Raw genomic sequence first — 20607 nt, 5'->3', positions numbered from 1 at the left:
AACAATTGTCTCTCGGTGCAACAATGTATTGAGAAATATATATGCGTCTCTTTTTAACAACAACATTTCTTTATTCAGCGTTAATCTTCTATCTTTCTTATTTACAAAAATATGATAAGATACAGCTATTAACACTATAAACTTGTATTTATTGCGATTTTTTTTTATGTTTGTCACGATAGGTACATAAAATTATCATTACATAGTATAAAACAAAGTCGCTTACCTCTGTCCTGTGTCCCTTTGTATGCTTAGAGCTTTAAAATTACACAACGGATATTGATGCGATTTTTTTAATAGATTAAGTGATCGAAGAGGAAGTTTATATGTATAATACATGAACAATATAATAGACAAACACTGATAATTTTAGAGTTTTTTAATGTGAGGTCGAAAATAAACACATTTTTTTGCGCTTACATTGTAAACGCCAGTCCGCTATTCTTTACTTTTTATGAGAAATCATGGCTTATCTTCTAAGCGATTTTAAGCAATACAGCATTATTCCTTGTCCAATTAAGTAACTTAAATACATTGTGCGTTTAATATAGATCAATGTATATTTACAGCATATAATTTAAATGAATATTTTTGAAGATGTTTATGAATGATGAATGTTACTTGGTGGTAGGGCTTTGTGCAAGCCCGTCTGGGTAGGTACCACCCACTCATCAGATATTCTACCGCCAAATAACAGTACACTGTATTGTTGTGTTCCGGTTAGAAGGGTGAGTGAGCCAGTGTAATCACAGGCACAAGGGACATAACATCTTAGTTCTCAAGGTTGGTGGCGCATAGGTGATGTAAGGAATGGTTAATATTTCTTACAGCGCCTTTGTCTATGGGCGGTGGTGACCACTTACCATCAGGTGGCCCATATGCTCGTCCGCCAAACAATGCCATAAAAAAATAATGAAAAACTGTCAACGTTATATATAAAGACATACTGTAGTATATTTAGTATGAGCATTGCACCCGTGGGAAGCCGGGGCGGGTCGCTTGTATTATATACAAAAAAACCGTCGACAGATTTTATCTGTCATGTATAGCATACTATTTTGGTTCAATGTTTTTTTTAGTTAGGCAACACAATAAAATAAATAAAACTTCTCATTTTTATAAAGAGTATTTAATAGATAGTAATTACATTTAAGTTTTAAATTTTTCTCAATTAAATCATTTCACATAGGATTCACTTTTTTTCGAATAGTGATGACTAACCTGTATAAAATAATAGTGTTGCACAAGTGTATGAAAACCCAAGCGCAAACTCACTATCATAGGACCTAGGACAGCATTTTGACACAATCGAAATAATTCACGCGTAGGTACATACTTTCCGAGGCATGGGAACTTCGCGGTAGTGTTTGAACAAGCCTGGGTCCAAGAGATGCAATGGCGCCACGATAGCCAAGTCTTAAGCCATTGGTAAGGCACCCAAGAATTAAGAATTACTACTATTAATCCGCCATATTACATCACGGCTAGTTACCAAAACAGGCCGTTTCGAAATGCTGCGGTTCAACGATTACCTGGCGCTTTGTTGTGCTTAAGACGGAACTATGGTAGAATTTTATACAATCAATATGAAAGTGTAATAATCTTGAATAAATATATTTGAATTTGAACTTTTAATTTGTTGTGTGCAAGCTTGTCTGGGTATATAAGTCATCACATATTGTTGTGTTTTGGCTTAAAGGATGAGTGGACCAGTGTAATAACAGATACACAGGACATAACATCTTGCTTCAAAGCTTGGTGACATACTGACGATATAGGGGGCGATAAATATTTCTTAGTGTTAATATCTATATATACTGCCCATATCGGTTATATTTTTAATGGGAAACAAACTAAACATTGATTACATAAACCACTAAAGATTCAATTTAAACAATAACATAAGGTTTACCAGTGTTTCTGAATATTTTAAATAAAATAAATATTGCCGTACAAGCAAGGCCATTTTCGAAATCGACTTAACGAAATCCTAAATCAACTGAACAGACTTTAAATAAACGGAAGTAACAAAAATCTATGAAATATAAAAGTGATTATCGGCTATTCAAACAGTCGAATCGATTTGTTGAAGTAAATATCAATCGTATCCGTCTTACGAATCGAACAAGATCACATATTACGTTTGATAAATAAATTTATAAAACGCACGTCGAGATCATCATACAACTGTTTTTTGCTCATCAATAAATATTACTCGAGCAAAACCGAAGTATTTGAGTCTAATATAATTCAAGATTAACCTTCTCCTCAAAACGAAGAGGAGGCCTTAGCTCAGCAGTGGGAAACACAACTATATTGATATCATTTAAGGCATATGTTATAATTTAAATCGTCCCATACTAATTAAATAAACAAAAATAGCATAGGATGATATGCGACTTTTTTTAATAATCATAACATTTTAAGTATATACGGATCAAAATAGCATATCACTGCTAATAAATTTACAACAATTTACTAGTGAGAAGGGATGTGAGTTCTTGAATAGCTCTGTATGTACTGCTGTCATACGGAATGTTGCAGTGTGCGACTGTAGCAACGACATCAGGCGTTCTTAATATTTTTCATCCACTTAACAACAGTCCAACCTTATCAAATAATAAACTTAGATAGTAAATTAAAAATTTAAATCCGAATCTATATTTGTTTATGACACTTTATTAAATACTAATAATACGATAACATTTTAAAATATTAAAAAATTAAAATACATACACACGTGCTCGTACGCACACATACATGTTTATGCACACATTCATTTATTATTATTAAATAATTACACAGTTATCTAGTTTAGGAGCTGGGGTTATATTGCACTGTGCCTTATTTGTTTTTTTTTTTTTACAATAAACCTTTTTTATTATATTTAAAATAAGAATGGAACGAAGTTTTTAGTTTGAGACGTTGACATATCTATTTATATACAATTTATTTTTCGAAGTTACATTGAAATTCTAATTTTAAGTTGATTTAAATAACGTTTCGATCTCTTCTTTTATCCTCAGCGAATGTACGACGTTAAGGGATCTTAATTTACGTCAGTGGAGCAGCACGGTGGAATTATTTTAAAGATAGTGTATTTAAGAAAATACTTATCTTTTCCTTAAAAATATTACCCGAGACGTTAAAAAAATATACCCAATAATTATCGTCGACTTTATGATATCTATCAATAAAAACAATTTACTTACTCTAATCATAACTAATTAATAAATCGAAATATAAACAATTTTAATAACAAACTCATTACATGTATCAAATGTAAACAATGTTTGTGAACGATGAACGTCATTCGTTTTGAATGTCAAAGTGAATGCAGTTTGCAATATAAACTACATTCTGAATTATGTTCATTCGTGAAATACCCGCGATCAAACACAGCATTACTTATGTGCAGTCGAAAATATTATGTATTTAAGCCATGCGATAAAAGTATATAGTTTTTATATAATTAATCGATGTAATTTGTACGTCTATAAGGCAATGTGTTTTTATATAGGAAATCATTAGTTTCCGTATTTAATCGTTTGTGTAGCGACCGGCAGTTCTGGTTTAGTGATGTCGAAGATAGTGCGTTTGTTCTGTGCAGTGATAAATATTTGATGAGATGTCACATTATATCGGTACGGATGTCATAGAGATGGCGATCAGGAAATATTTGAGAAAAATGAACGGATACACGATGCTGGGTAATGTTTATATTATTTTTAAATTTAAGGATTCTATATACGAGTGTAAATATATGTATGGGGCGGGAAGGAATTCATTCATTCATTTTCTACGAAGATTATGTACTTCAATATAAAAGTACATATTTTGTGTAGTATAAATTATAAGTGTTTAAATTGTGTGTGTAAAATTCATCGTTGATTATATTTAATTATTTTTGAGACTGTTTAAGGTATACAAACTGACAAATAACGTAAAGATATGTATTTATTTATTCATAGTTCTTACAACCCAATTAACGATATATATTCACAATAAATTATTGAATGTACCAAGTTGCATGAGGTACAATGTCCTTATCGTTAAAGCAGTTATCTCTTCCAAGCAATCTGTAGGCAGAGGACCAATTGTAAAAAAATATATAGTATATTCTAATGGGGCAGAGTAAAGAAATTAAATAACTTATTAATTAAAATGCCACTAATAACTAACGTAAAAAAAAAATACGAGAATTGTCGTGGGTTACACTTTTGGAAGAAGACACAATCAAATAAATTAGTAATGTATGAGACTAAGTAAATCACAATAAAAAAAAATGTTATAAATATCCCGTGTGAATAAAAACATTGACGAAAAATTAAAATGTCGCCTGGAGTTGGCATAAAACTTTTTCCTTACGTGTCGTTTTCTGCCGTTTCATTTTAGAAGATAACCCAATTAATAAAGAAAATCGGTTAATTATAAATAAGGTTATTTTAATATACATAATCAATCATTATGAACGTATACTTTACAGTCGTGGTTTCGCATTGTAAGTAAATATGTTTACGGTATAAAAAATACGACGCAGGTAAAAATATAAATGTAACCGGAATAAACTAAATATTACATTTTTATCAATAAAATAAATGATGTTCAAGTGTCTTCGTTTATTTATATATTCATACAGTCAGTAACATTACGCAATGAATATTTCATAGATATTATCCTCAAATGTTTGTTCGTTGCATATGTTATTATCCTTTAAGAATATGTTCTAGTAAAAAACCCTTTATCTTTATTAAAAAAAAATCATGACTCGTTGGTTACGTAAATGGTTAATGAGGCTTTAGGACGGGGTACAAAGCACGGATCGCGCTGATATAGTTTTATTGTCAATAAGACAAAACGCTTAAGCACTAAAATTGTACTTTTGGATAATGAGTCTTACACTTAAGTTACTATAGAAGAGCTCCTTTCTTTCGAAGATATGGTTTTCTGTCGAGACCTTCTCGAAAGCCAATAAGGTCGTATTAAATTAGTCAGAACTTGTCAGTTATTACATAGTACTGTTAATATATATTAAAACAGGAACAAATGTATTTATATTGGGAAAACATGTTTGTCAACTCAAAAAAGTATTCATTCGGCTGTTTTCTACTTTCTTCAAATTACATGAAAAGTATAAGTTTGTTGATAACAGAGGAACCGTTAAGTTTTTTACATATTATTATCGGTATATACATTCCGATTTATGATTATGCTAAAATTTCTGAAATATCCTTAATTCTCTAATTGCAAATTTATTCATTTGTCAATTAGAATATTTATAAATAAATAACCTATTTAAAAATTAATTATTATTTAAACATAGCAACACAATGAATACCAGGAAAATAGATATATGTTGTTTATCTTCTTGATATCTTCGCTTATTATGAACAATGACATTTTTCTTTACAAGCTAAGCCTTGAGTGTTAAAAGTGGCATATGAATAAAATACAATTAAATTCAAAGTCAAGGTCAAAATCTTTATTGAATATACATCAAACTTACTTATTGATTATAAAAAATGCTACCAGTTTGAAAGTGATCATTACACTTTCACGCTCCATACGTTATTGGTAGATTTTATGATTTGCAATGTATTCATACACAAACACACATAATCATATTAAGTCCACATGAGTCCTACTGCTGAATAAACAAGTCTTTCGCGTGCCTTTTCTTACCGTCTTGTACTAAGCGTATTCATTGCATTTTTTACATTAGCACTGCTGCACGGCTGGGCTAAGGCCTCCTCTTCCTTTCAGGGGAAGGTTTGGAGTATATTCCACCGCGCTGCTCCAGTGCGGGTTGGTGGAATGCACATGTGGCAGAATTTCGTTGAAATTAAACACATGCAGGTTTCCTCACGATGTTTTCCTTCACCGCCGAGCACGAGATGAATTATAAACACAAATTAAGCACATGAAAATTCAGTTGTGCCTGCCTGGGCTTGAACCCGAAATCATCGGTTAAGATGCACGCGTTCTAACCACTGGGCCATCTCGGCTCATTCTTCATTGCATACTTGACATTCATCTAAAGTTATCTGAAATCTGATGGGCGCACTTTGGTCCAACCTCCATCTTTCCAGGGCTGGCTAAGTGTTTTGTCCATCTCTACTTTAACGTCGTGATACGTCCCCCAACGGCTTCGACCTTCTTCGTTAGTCTACATACACATATAATCATAACACAATGAGACCTTCTAAAATTGATCTCATTGCTTAACAAAATTTAAGTATGTATGACTATTTCGACATCGGTCAGACAGCTCGATGGAAAAAAATCTTACAACAATTGAGTGAAGGCGAATAATTGTTGTGACGTCATCGGTAGAAATTACGACATTCTGAGTAATATGCAATCGTGGTAGTCTATTAGTGTACCGTTCACTTTATATAGACTTATATATACGTTTATTTTGCAAGAATTCAACAATACAACCACTTGGTTTAGCCTATTTCATTCGGATAACTCTAAAAAAAAGTATCGTAATAGTTATAGTTACATAAAATAGATAATAGATAACTATAATACAAAGCCGAGATGACTCAGCAGATAGATAAAGATAGCCGACTTAAATCCGGACCAGCACCTACGATTTTTAATACGTGTTTGTAATGTTATTTGCTTACAACGAAATTGATTCGCTCTGTAACGTTTAAGGCACCCCGACTATGTTAAACGCAGTGTATTTTTTTTTACTTTAGGCAGTCTGGCATAACGGTCCTCACATAGATATTGGTACTGATAAAGAAACTTTAATTAGTCCATCGTCAGTGCTTCGTCCCTTATGCCTGTATTTACACTAACTTCAACACCCTTTAAGCCGGAACACAAAAATACTAAGCTTGTAAGTTGCTGTTTGGCGGTATAATATATATATATATATATGTTGATTTTTCTTATTGCATAGATAGGCGGGCCATCTGATGGTATGTGGTCACCACTACACATAGACATCGGTGCCTAAAAACATATCAATCATTCTTTACATCGCCAATACACCGAAGGTCATGTGAACTGAAACGCTAAAAAAAAAGGCCAAAGGCCTTGTGTCTGTATTTATACTGGCTCACTCACCTTTCAAATTGGATCAAAAAATACTAAGTATTGCGTGGCATATCTATCTACATACTATGTTTGTAATTGTATATAATGTATATATATGCCGTAAGTGACGCTGTCAGAACATAAACGCTGTCTGGCAGACAAAGCCGATGGCGTCTAGCCTGTTTGTAGCGATTGTGTTTGGTCAATAAAGTTTCAATTCATAAATACCTACTCAGACATCTTCACTAAGCCCTTCTGTATGCAGATAAAAAGCGTAATAAAACGAACCGGCCGGACACGATCTTAAAACGCCAATCCAGTCTAAAGCCTGACACCTGGTTACCCTAGCTAGTTGTACCACATCTGTAATTTTACTAGATTTTATCCTAGTCTATTCCAATTACTATATAATAAGCATTTTCCCATTTAAAATACGTTTAATTTAAACATTGTTTGGGTTTTTCTGTAAAGAAAATCTTCACGACCAATCCGAAATTCGAAACCTCGGAGAGGACGTAAAGCCAGTCGAGGACCTATACTCTGTCTAGACGAAATGGCATCCCATTGGATTAGGAGAATAACGGTATAGTGCACCTGGGTTGTCGAACACACTCGAATATATCAGCGTAATTAAATTCTATAGAACAGCTAATCAATATAGTTTGTCTTATCTGTGCGTGTCAGATCTGACCGTAAGTCAAGATATAGATGAACCGAGAAGCGAGATACACAAACCAAATTCACTTCCGCATTAAATACATAGTAATTCCTTTATATATATTAATAATTTCGTGCATGTATCCTATCAACAATTTTTTGACATTTGTATTTCGTGACTGTTCAACGGGCGGCCATATTTGACATTTACGGTTGCGTTCAGAAAGTGTGTTCTAAATAAAAAAATTATGCAAGGTTCCGGTAGACTCGATGGAAACTTATCCACAGTAAATAATAGATCAACGTTTACTGAAAAAATTATATGTAAAGTAAAGTATAAGCCGTGTCTATTCAGTTTTAGTTTAGCGAAGCAGGGTTTTTAACTAGTAATATTATAAAAATATGTTCATACTTTAGTACAGTTATTTTAAAGGTAAGTAACAATCTCTAAATGTTCCACTGCTGGGTTAAGACCTCCCCACATTTTAGAAGAAGGTTTGGAGCTAATTTCACGATCCCCCTCCAATTAGGGTTGCTCCACACACAACTGACACAATTGCATTGAAACCCAGCACGAAATTAATCATAAACATAAATTAAAATTTCAAAATTAAAAATCAGTGGTGCTTGACTAGGTTTGAATCCACAACCATCGGTTAAAATGTACGTGTTTAACCACTAGGCCATCTCGGCTCATAGTATAGAGTTCAGCCATAAAAATATCACGTACATATTATCTATATTTATACAAGTTTTTTTTATTTCATCTGTTGACATAGTATTAATTATTATAAATACAAGACTGTACTATAATAACGTATTGGACAAGGACTAATACTTTTTCTATTTGGTATTCGGTTTTATTGCCACACTATAATGTTCCAAGCGCTCTATCTGTCAATTTTGTTATATACAACGAAACTCTCGTTGTATCACATCTGCCGTGGGTTCCGTAACATATTTTTACACTTAGAGAGATAAATGAAAAATTAATAATTCTTGCCCATCGTAACTGTTAATACAAAACACGTAGATACACGTGTACACTTTGTATATTTAGGTATTTTTTTAAATTCTACATATTCAATGAATCTAATTATAATTTCTATATGGTTATAAGTACCTACCCTTATTTGTGATTGTCATTTGTTACAGATGAGATTAGCAGTCCGGACAGCGGTTTTACAATGGCTTCGATAAATTCAAACGGGGATCTAAAGAGCCCAGGAAGTCCCCCGGATAAAAAGATCACTGAAGCGGATGCGGAAAAACAACCTTTATCTGGCGTAAGTAAATATTTTTTAATTTATTTTTTTAACCGTCTGACGTTTCGAATTTCATGGCCGTAGTTAAGTGAAACTTTGTTGACGCAAAACATTTTTACTTTTTCCACGTGGACGGACTTAAACGAGTTTTAATTATATATATATTATTAGCTAAACCTGCGGCTTTACCCGCGCGAAATTCATAAACCACTCCAACCTCCGTCTTACCCCCTTAGGGGTGGAGTTTCGAAACTTGCGTTTATTGTTTTCTGTTGTGTTTATTATTGTGAGGAGAAGGTTCATATGAAAGAAAAAAAAATCAAGAAAGTTGGACGGAACTTAACGACACTTAATTTTTCTCAAAAAGTATTAGTTAATACAAAAAAAAAAAAATATTTTGGAATAATTATTACATAAACCAATCAAATTCAGTGTTCATAATTAAGACAGGGTCTTAGACTTCAGGTCTGTTGGGTCTTTGGCGAATTACACATATATGAAAATAATTATAGTAGTAAACAATTCTATAAAGTTCAACCGATCGCCATGACAATTGGATTAGATTTGAATTCGGAGAATATTAAAACGCTAGTTTTATTAGATATTTTTTCACAAACAAATTTAAGTGTTTCATTGCAACGCTTGCCAAGCGTTCATCAGTTCTTGGTGGTAGGGCTTTGTGCAAGCCCCACTGAGCAGTATCACATCATATATTCTACCGCCAAACAGCAATACTTAGAATTGTTTGAATGGTAAGTGAGTCAGTGTAGCTATAGGCACAGGAGACATAACTTTTTTTTTAACCGTTAACGTCTCAGTTTCCAACGTTGGTGATGCATTACGAAACGGCTAAATTTATAAACAGTAGCAATTTAAATAAGCAGTAATGACCACTTACCACCATGTCACATAATTTATCAGGTACCTGTATTATAAAAACAAATAGCCTTTGAGTGTACATTACACAGATAACAAATTAATTCATACAAAAGGCTTTAACGACTTCGCTAGAAAACTTTATCTTCAACCTTAAATATTCACTGTGACGTCACACATACTAGTATGTAAAAAAATGGTTTCGTTATTTCCGAAGCCATGTATGTGACGTTTACGAAAAGCGTAATATTTCACATTTAAGTCCGCGTAGTGAAAACATATCTATTTAAACATAACATATATGCGAGTAATATATCCATGATTGCTGTTATAATTATAATAATTATTTTGATAAATAACCTCTTACAGTTTTAAACGAACAGTAAAATTACATGCTTCGAATAGATAAAAAAAAAACAAGTAATTTGAAAAATAATTGTTATTTAAATATATTCTTTTATATATGTTTTATATATCCAGCGATAATGTTACATTAAGGTAGATGCCCACGAATGCATAAGGACAATCTACGAACTCATTAATCGTATTACAGTGTAGGAGCTTTGCTTTTCATCATGTGTGCGTGCCTACGTGTGTACGTTTACACGTGTGTGTGTGAATATGCGAGTGTGTGTGAACGCCATTATTGTCACACACTATTTTTTTATAACATTGTTGGACAGAAAAAGTAAGAAATTTTAACCAATCCATCGCCAATCACAAACTATGGGAACTAAGATGTTATGTCTCTTGTGCTTCTAGTTACTAGCTTATTCACCCTTAAAACCGGCACACATCAATACAACTTTGTATCGCTGTATTCCGACGGCATATATGATCAGTGGATGGTACCTACCCAGACTGACTTGCACAAAGAACTACAACCTATTAAATAAATATACCACGTGTTTGCGTATCAATTTATCAATATCTCGTATCAGATTATATACGTTATCAATTTTATCAACCAATTTATTTAATCAATCAAGTTACGTATTAATTTCAGTTATTTAATACATGGTTTTAAGATTAGGTACAATTTAATTAATATAACGATTATGATACGTCACCTATTTCGATCGAACTACTCCTCAAAAAATAATCTTCATAAATCATAACAGACGGCCAATTTTTACTTATACCGGTTACGGTACGATCCCTATGTTTCGATCCAACTTCGACCGAACTGTAGCTGGATCCTTAAGTAGCAAGTAGAACAGGAAAATCGAAACGGAAACGATTACATTTCAATTCGATCGCGATAAAGTGACAATTTGTTTGTAGAATTGACGCCCTGAATATAACGTTTAGCCTATTCCAATGGAAGTAGGAATAAAGATAGACAAACCTTCGATTTACGTATTTTATGAGGTTTAATTTGATTGCTAAGAATTTATGATTAATATATCTTCATTTATAATACAACGCTATTACAATTAACTACTTATTTCCATTTAAATTTTACTTCCAAAACTCCGATAACAGTTTCGTCTACGTTCAAAACGCTATTTTTCGCTAATCAAAAGTGAATATCATAGATTAATCAAGCTCTCAACCAATGATATCGTGTAAATTTGCCGTGAAAAGTTATTTATGTGGCTTTTTCCTGTTATAGTTGGAATATAGTGTATGGATCTGAAGAATTAATCAACACACGAGGTATATACCATACCTCATATTTATCAATCTTGTGAACTAAGATCTCACTCGAACAACTCACTCCAAGAATAATACCCAGTATTATTGTATAGTAAAGTATAGTGGTAGACTATGTCAGTACAAAACCAAGTATTTACCAAGTGTCTGTCTTTTTGTTATATTATAATCAATAAAACAAGAAGCAAACATAAGGAAATATGACATAGATTAACCTAGCACGTGGATATGGGCTTAGTTATAAATTACAGGATATAGGAGAAAATACAGGATCTGGAATTCTGTAATTCTGAGAACAACCGCAATGAAAGACATGGTATAACAATATAGCATAATTTTTCGTTTCCTTGTACAAAGAAAACTTAAGTTAATGGTTTGATACGATTTGATTGTTGACTGTCTTGAATGTCGATTATTTATTTATTTTATGTAGTAGTTGCACCGGCAAATGGGCCGTCTGATGTTAAGTGGTAAAGTATTAAATATTAACCATCCTTTACGTCGCCAATGCGCCACTAAATTTGGAAACTAAGATGTTATGCCCCTTACTCTGGCTCACTTACCCTTCAAACTTAAAACCAAACCTTGTATAAAAGTAGAATTTTCAATACATAAACATAACATAAACAGCCTGTAAATTACCCACTGCTGGGCTAAGACCTCCTCTCCCTTTGAGGAGAAGGTTTGGAGCATATTCCACCACGCTACTCCGAAATTAGACACATGCGGGTTTCCTCACGATATTTTCCTTCACCGCCGAGCACGAGATGAACTATAAACACAAATTAAGCACATGAAAATTCAGTGGTGCCTGCCTGGATTTGAACCCGAAATCATTGGTTAAGATACACGCGTTCTAACCACTGGGCCATCTCAGCTCTTAATTAATGTTTTTTTTTTGTTTAATTAATTAAAAAAAATTCAATAACATTAAATCAAAATTAATCGCTTGGACGTAATACTAGATAACGTCAAAAAAAGCTAAGTCACGAGTCTTTACGTGATCTACATCTTCGTAATTCGTAATGTGGCCAAAATAATGATATTATTCCAACGTCACGCCCGTGACTTTTTATCTGTATCAGGACTGTGATGCATGATGAATTTAATGCGTGCTTAAAGGAAATCACACAGTTACGTAATTAATTATTGATTTCAATTAAGCCTAAGCTTTAACCGGTTAGTGTAACATTATCTTGAAATGCAAAGATGGCCTAATGATTGCATTATGTGAGTATTAACAGGAGAATTTGTGTTCAAAGGGAACAAGCTAAATTATACTATTACTTGCTTACTTTGAGTCTATAATTCATCTTGTGCTTGGTAGCAATCTAATCTTCAAGTATAAAGCCAAGCAAGCAAAAAAACCTGCAATGCTTCAAATTACCCCTCCTTATAATGCCGAGATGGCCCAGTGGTTAGAACGCGTGCATCTTAACCGATGATTTCGGGTTCAAACCCAGGCAGGCACCACTGAAATTTCATGTGCTTAATTTGTGTTTATAATTCATCTTGTGCTCGGCGGTGAAGGAAAACATCGTGAGGAAACCTGCATGTGTCTAATTTCAACGAAATTCAGCCACATGTGTATTTCGCCAGCCCGCATTGGAGCAGCGTGGTGGAATATGCTCCAAACCTTCTCCTCAAAGGGAGAGGAGGCCTTTATCCCAGCAGTGGGACATTTACGGGCTGCTTATGTATGTATGACCCCTCCTTATAAGCTTATCACTTGTGTTAGTACTGGGGACGACAATGGTTCAGGAATCAGGATTGATCATTACTGTTGCGACTTTTTACATCGCTAGGTAATCCATTGCCCTATTGACAATCGTTGCTTGAAGTTTTTGAATTACGATTCGTATTCAATTATTGTTTTATCACATATATTGATACTAAGTATAGTACATTAATTTTCGTGGGATTACCTGGTGGGATACCCGATTGGACTCACTGCAACGTTGAATTTTTACTTATAAACATATGATTAAATACCAAATACATTTTTCTACATAATGAGAACTACCACAAAAATCTTCATTCCTAATTTCACCCCTTTAAGGATGAATTTCCTTGAGTTCTTTAATGACTGACTTTTATTTTAAAGTACAAGCCTAAATATCATGCTACTATTGGTATATTACCTACCTACCTCACTTAATATAGCTTGTTAAATGACGATTCAAAAGTGCTTGTAAAAGCTTACTTGAATAGAGTTTATTCTGATTTAGATTTTTTTGAATAATTGAAAAAAGACTAACTTCGATATTTTTTACGAGACTTTTATCCCCAATTTCAACATCTCGGGTGATGAATTATGAAAAACGCTGTAAAAGCTGTATTTTTTCATAAACATAAATGTATACCCCGATTTCCATATTAGTAACTTTGTGGCCCATTTGCCCAAAAATGTATATGTCATATTTTTAAAATCAGGAAAAGCGAATTTGTGTACGAACTTTAATCCGCCATTTTTAACCAGGACATGATTTTTTTTTTCAATCCTCTCTTAGTGTTCACCTACATTCTATGAGAAAGTATTGCTATCAGTTTCAAAAAGACTAGCATTCTTGAATTTACCACTGATTCAGAATGTAGATTACTCTACTTAAGAGAACCGGTCAGCAAATCAAATCCATCTTTCCATTAATTAATGTTTATTTTAATATTCATTAATTATGCATTCGTTAACTTTACTGTTGCTTCATAACCTTAAACTAGACATTAGTTTATTGTATAGTAAATATATATATTTAACTACTAACCGCCCTCTGCGTTGCCTGCGTGTGAGTGGGTAAATGTGTGAGTTATAAATTACTGACTACAAAGGTACACCTGGAATTATAAGATTCGAAACGCGAAAGGCGTAATGTACGCCAAGAAGTTTACAAAATTCGAATATTAAATAACTCAGAACTCAAACACATTTTTAATCTCGTATAATCGTCCCATTCAAAGTAATATTAATTTTAATCACGCCAAGATAAAATAATTATTAAAATTAAATATACAACTGTGCAAATCATGACGCCGTTTAGTGGTGATGAGAATATAATAAGGCTAGCAACATTTCCATTTCTTAATATTGCCTTCTTTACGTAATTTTTAGAAAATATATCGAAACCATCATCATCCTCTTGCCCTTATCCCAATTTAATTTGGGGTCGGCGCAGCATGTCTTCTTCTTCCATATTTCTCTGTCTGATGTTATCTCACAAGTAACTTTCTTTCCAGCCATATCGTCTTTCACAGAATCCATCGATTCTTTGGTCGTCCCCTTCCTCTATATCCATCCACGTCCATGCTCAAGACCTTCCTCAACATGGTCCTCGTTCCTCCTCATACAATGACAGTCCGCTTCCAGATAACTTTACAGTTATCAGCGCCAAAATTTTTAAACTTCATCATCATTCTTTAAAAGTCCGCACCTGGACCGATAACTCAAATTGGCGCCAATAGCGTCTCTGCACATTGAATCCGACGTTTTCCTACATACTTCTTCAAAGTCAAACTCCTTCTTTGTCGTTCTACCTGTGAATTATAAATGAAGCATTAAAATAGTTCGCATCAAATAAACCTGACAGGTGGCGAATAAGTGATTTTGACAATGTACAATAAAAAATAACTCAAATACCATATCAGAATAACATGACATTTGACGTAACATTTTCAATAAATTTAAAACGAAATAATTTAATGTACAATATTGTTTCAGCGTTATGTGTGTGTGTATTCAAGTCAATTTGTAGTGAAATATATAGTACGATCAGAGAGTGAGGAAAGTCAGAAAATATTATGTTAATTAAAAATTTTCAAGATAAAACAATAATTCTATAAATATTAATCAATATTAAAATTGATGTTGGAATTAATTGCTATTAATTTCATCTCAATCTAATTGTTTCTACATCCTACCGTACTAGTGAAGTATATTAAAAATAAAACCAATTTTATTATTTTTGTACAATTTAGTATAATCGTAGTTGTCTTAACCAACTTTAACGTAAGTTTCTTTATTTTTTTAACAATAATTTATTCTGTACAGAACGTATAAAAAAGATTTATTATCTCAATGGTGTGTTTCCTGAAAAAAAAAATGATTGAAAAGTTACTCATCATTGTATCAATTTTAGATTTGGCATCTTATAGGGTTGACAACAATAAAATTGTCTACCTTTGTTTTCAGAAAACGCAGCATAATACCTCTTCGAGACATTGTTATTTTATCGACAGATCTAGGGAGGTTAACAAACGTCACTGTTAGTAATGGCCGATACCGAGTGTAGTGTAGAGATCTATAATGGCATATTCATTAGTATTATAATATATATTATCTATGTATTTATGCACCTGTCATCGCTAGTGACAGATGTTGCGAAGCGCGGGAAAATAAAAAAATATAAATTTGGCGCGTTCTGAAAAGTGTGTGTGTAAAACTACCGTACACGTGAACATTACACTGCGTTTAAATAATTTTAATACTTGCGACACATATCGCCACCGATAACGCATCATCACGACCCATAGCGTGAATAAAACGTGCGTTTGTAAACATCCCTAGATATCGATACTAAGCGTACTCGTTTTGTACTCGCCAAGTAATTGTCATTTCTTTCTCACAATTTGATAACAATTTTGCACACATTCTAAATAAATGATTATCTAGTTTCTAATATGTGATATCGAAACCTTAATGGCATCGATATCACATGATTATTAGAAACTAAGATAGGTAGATCTATAGTAAATTGAAAACAATGTCCTAGTATTCATAGGTATTATATACTTTAATTATTAACACATTGTTTTTCGTTCTTTTCTATGAATATCACTATCGCTGTATCGCAAACAATCAATCGTAATACTAAAAATTGTAAAACTAATTACAATATATCTATACTAATATTAGATATAATTATGAAAGTAAAATAGAAATATAGCAAGCTTGAACCCAAAGGATGAACATTCTTTATACCTTAAACTTAGGATTAGAAACCCCCCGCCCCCGCAAAAATGCGGGCGGAGCCACAAGCGATAACTAGTGTCAATATAAATAGATAAAGACAAAACAGTCCCTACTTTCGCCCAACGATATTAATTTTTTTACAACAATTTTGAATAATAATTACGGTCCAAATTCCAGTTGAATTGTATAATAGATCTATGATAAGATTTATTTTAGAAATTGTTTTATTTAATTATTACACTTACTTGGAATGAAGCAATGTTAGTCACACTTTAATATAGACAGCAGACAGACAAACAGTACGTATATATATTTCAAATAATAAAAAAAATATTGATTAATTTAATTCGGTGTTATGCTGAATTGGCATAAAACACGCAAGCAATAATAAAAAAAAATTGCCGCGGTTATTTGTCGATACAAGATTTTTTTTCTATGTTATCACAATCATGATTAATTCGACGCCATTTTATGATTGATCTCATTAACTCATCTGATAGCGTTATTTAAATCTGATCTGATTAAATATTTAAAAAAATATATGATGACTAATACGGCTTTTATGTATTTTGTAATTAACTCGTGATAATGTAATTGTTAAGCTAAGATTATTGTAATTGCAATCGTTTTTTTTTTTTTTTGAATACTTAGTAAAAATAGAAATAATCGTAATTAGTCACGTTTAATTTTTTTAATCTAAAAGAAGATAATAACAATTTTGCTCACAATTTTGACATCTATTTAAAAAAAAAAAAAGTGTAATCATAATATTGTTATGTATATTTTTGATTTTCGATTATGAATATGTGTGATATTTACTTTAATTACATGTAGATTATATAGCAATGATTCTTAAATGTTGGTCAAATAATGAATAGGTTTTTCAAAATATTTCTTTTTTTTTATGTGTATTTTAAAAGAATACACAGCAATGACTGTAAGTTATAAGGCCACCCAGAACATGACTGACATTCGTGCAGAGGCACGAATGTCATTCTTGTTTCGACTTGCGTGTGTAGCGGTCGTCCATAACCAGGCGCTTGGAGTTGGCGAGTTGGCAACAAAAAAAACGCCCGTACATTTAATCTTAAGACTTATTACTGTTAATTTTTTTTATAAAATTGTAATTCCCACTGATTATAATATATGTTATAGAGGACTTCAAGATTTATTTACACATATTTTCGTAGTACAATATGATTGGAGAAATGTATATTTTATTAACAAAATTCGAAATTCGAATTGTTTTTTATGTTTTTACCCGTTTTCATTCATAAAATTTCATACTTAAATGATATTACGTTTCGAGTCCATGTGATTTGTACGAAGAACCAAATAATCACTGATTCATTCAAACGTTTCAATGTCGATTGAAAAACGGATAAGACGTATTGTTATCATTAATTAAGTTATTTATATCGTTATTTAAAATTAAATGAGTGCAGAATACATAATTGTATTATTTTCATTCGATTTTGAATAAAACAATCGATCCGCCTGTTAATGTTAAGTTACGCTTGTTTGGTTTACATTTCCTATTATGTATATAAAATTATTCGCAAAGGATTGAATAACATCATTAAAGTCGGACTTGGATTATTATTTAGCCTTGATTCCGAATGCATACGGCTATAAGTGTGTATGGTATAGGTCTCTCTCTAATATACTTAAAAAAAAAAAAAAAATACAAATAAATGATCTCGATGGTAATCTAATTTAATGTCTACGTGTTTTTTTTAAATGTGCATGTTTAATAATAATGTATTGGCGTAAAAAATAAATATTACAAAAATAAGTTTAAAACATAAGTATGACCATAATTAAATTTTACTATTAGCTAAGTGCTCAAGTCTTTTATGGGTTATTTAAATAATTTGTGTTAAGGATAATAAATAATTAGCCCACCCCCAAAGGAATATTAAAACTAATATTAAATACATGCACAGCAGAGTCAGTATTTTTGTAATATATCTTTTTTGCTCCAGTTAATTATTATTATTATGTTTGTTTGTTTGTTGGGATATTTCATTAATTTGATTGTTTTGGCAGCATACAATTGAGATCGATGAAATAATTGTTTACAACAAATATATAAAATATCAATTTTTATTCGCTAGTAACATATAAAACCAAGCACTGATGTCTTTATTTAAAAAAAAAGGATTTTTATAAAAAATATAATTTAAATTTTGTATGTTACAGAAAAAAGAAGAAAGATGGTGGAACACGTTGATGCAAGTGGCGGTGCCGTTCTTCATAGCTGGCTGTGGTACCATCGGAGCTGGACTGGTTTTAGGGAGTGTGAGAGTAAGTAAACTTTTAAGTAGTAAAAGTTAATTTAGTTTTATAATTAAGTAGTATAAAGGTTACAAACATATGCGAAAACGATCCTGTGGCGCCTGCTGAAGAGACGGAGAGGTTACTGCTGGTTTTTTAGTGTGTATTCCGGTGAGCTAGTCGTCTGGGCACCGGTGAGTCCCACATACCACGCATAACGCGTTTCCCACACATGACGTGGGGGGCGTATGTGGGGCTTGCGGGCGTTGAAGGCGCCGGAATACCCACTAAAAAACCAGCGGGACCCACTACGTCTATTCGGGAAACGTCACGGGATCCATGCGGATACTACCATGACGTCCTGACGGTAGGCCTAACTCTGCGGGCCTCCAATTCCTAGAGGGTTCTCGAGGTACAGAGATCCCCTAGCTCCGGCGACACTTATGGCGGGAGGAGAAGGTGTTCATAGCGAAGACGCCTTCTCCCCGGTCTTCTTAGGCAAAGCGGTAACGTTTAGGCAGCGTCACGATAACCATTAAGTGGTCTATTTGAATGCCCAAATATTAAAAAATATCGTGAATATCAGAGAAGTGCTTGTCTGGATGGGAACATGCGACCTAGAGATAATTATCTCGTGTTTATTATAATTAATAATCCGAGCACCTCGTTACGTATAGCGATTAGTCATGTAGGTACATCGTATATCATGTGTATCGCTTAAACGTGATCATATCAAAACGGCTTATATAATTTCCCTCCTTCGTACTTATTATCTCTAAGTGAAGAACAATAATTTTAAAATTTAATTTCTTTAAGTAAATGTTAATGTACCACTGTGGAGTTAAGGCCTTCTTTTCTTTTTTAGAAGAATTATAGGACCTTATTCAGCAACGCTGCTCCAATAGAGATAGTATAGTTGGGGTTAGTGGATACACGTGATTTAAAGAAAATTAGACCCATGAAGGTTTCCTTACGATGTTTTCTTTCAAAGCCAAGCTTGAGGTGAATTGTAAAAGCAATATCACAGGTTAAGATGACGTATTCTAAAATTGGACCATCAAAAATAATGTGGTGGGAACCTGCATATGATGGACGATAAATAATTTGATACGTAGTGTCTATCAATCCCCGCAATTTACGGCAGTAGTAGAATTAGCTCCGAAACTTCTCCTCAAAATGGAGATGAGACTTGATGTTTCTTTGCATCCTATTCATATAATAGCTGTCATATTGACAATCTAGTGGCTTGCTTATAATAAGGATCCTGGACTAAAGCACCCTCGTGATAGAAATAAATCTCAGTCGTAGGATAGAGTTGAGAAAGTATATTACCAACTGTTTTTGGGCGTAGTCTTTGGTAATTCTCACTCATTCTAAAGTCTGGTTTTCAAAGTGCGAGCTGCTGAAAGACAGTTGACAGCTACTCGCATTGTGTATTCGTTGCGTACTCGGCTGGCCTTGGCAGTTTTGATGATTTTAGAAGTGTTAGGAGTTGAGTGCCGGAGTAGTACTAGGATCGGGTAACGTTATGCGAGCTACTGTCATGCTGATGGTGAGGGTAGGTTAGCAAGCGCGTGAAAACAAAAATTGTTGAAGTTACAGGATCACGAGCTACTGTCCAACTCGCAAGCGCGAGTAATCAATATGAAACCTCCACACAGTGCGAGTTCCTGCAGATAATGCGTAGGCTGCCTCGCGTTGTGTAAACCAGGCATAAGATTCGACGCAATACAAATGTACATTTCTCATTTCTCTATCAAAAGGGATGCCCCGTGTAATAAAGTTTTATATGTCCTTATGGAATATGAATCTAATTGTATACAAAATTGAGGTCGATGCGATACAAATAAACCACAAACGTCA

General features: G+C 33.1%; 1 protein-coding gene across 4 annotated transcripts in view; it reads left to right on the top strand.

The window, feature by feature from the left end:
- Window positions 1-20607, top strand: part of LOC125073694 (solute carrier family 41 member 1) — a 107921-nt gene that overhangs the window by 75928 nt on the left and 11386 nt on the right. For 2 of the 4 annotated variants that reach the window (XM_047684664.1, XM_047684663.1), the window contains exons 3-4: window positions 8863-8993; window positions 18670-18774. In XM_047684664.1, the coding sequence (XP_047540620.1) occupies window positions 8863-8993; window positions 18670-18774 (236 nt within the window). Of the gene's footprint in view, window positions 1-3376; window positions 3711-8862; window positions 8998-18669; window positions 18775-20607 lie in introns of those variants that run through there. The other 2 variants (XM_047684665.1, XM_047684666.1) reach the window with 2 other exon arrangements.

The sequence above is a fragment of the Vanessa atalanta genome, chromosome 25, assembly GCF_905147765.1.
Source record: "Vanessa atalanta chromosome 25, ilVanAtal1.2, whole genome shotgun sequence".
Classification (NCBI taxonomy): domain Eukaryota; kingdom Metazoa; phylum Arthropoda; class Insecta; order Lepidoptera; family Nymphalidae; genus Vanessa; species Vanessa atalanta.
The sequence above is the reverse complement of the archived record's forward strand: the minus strand, read 5'-3'. Positions and strand labels throughout refer to the sequence as shown.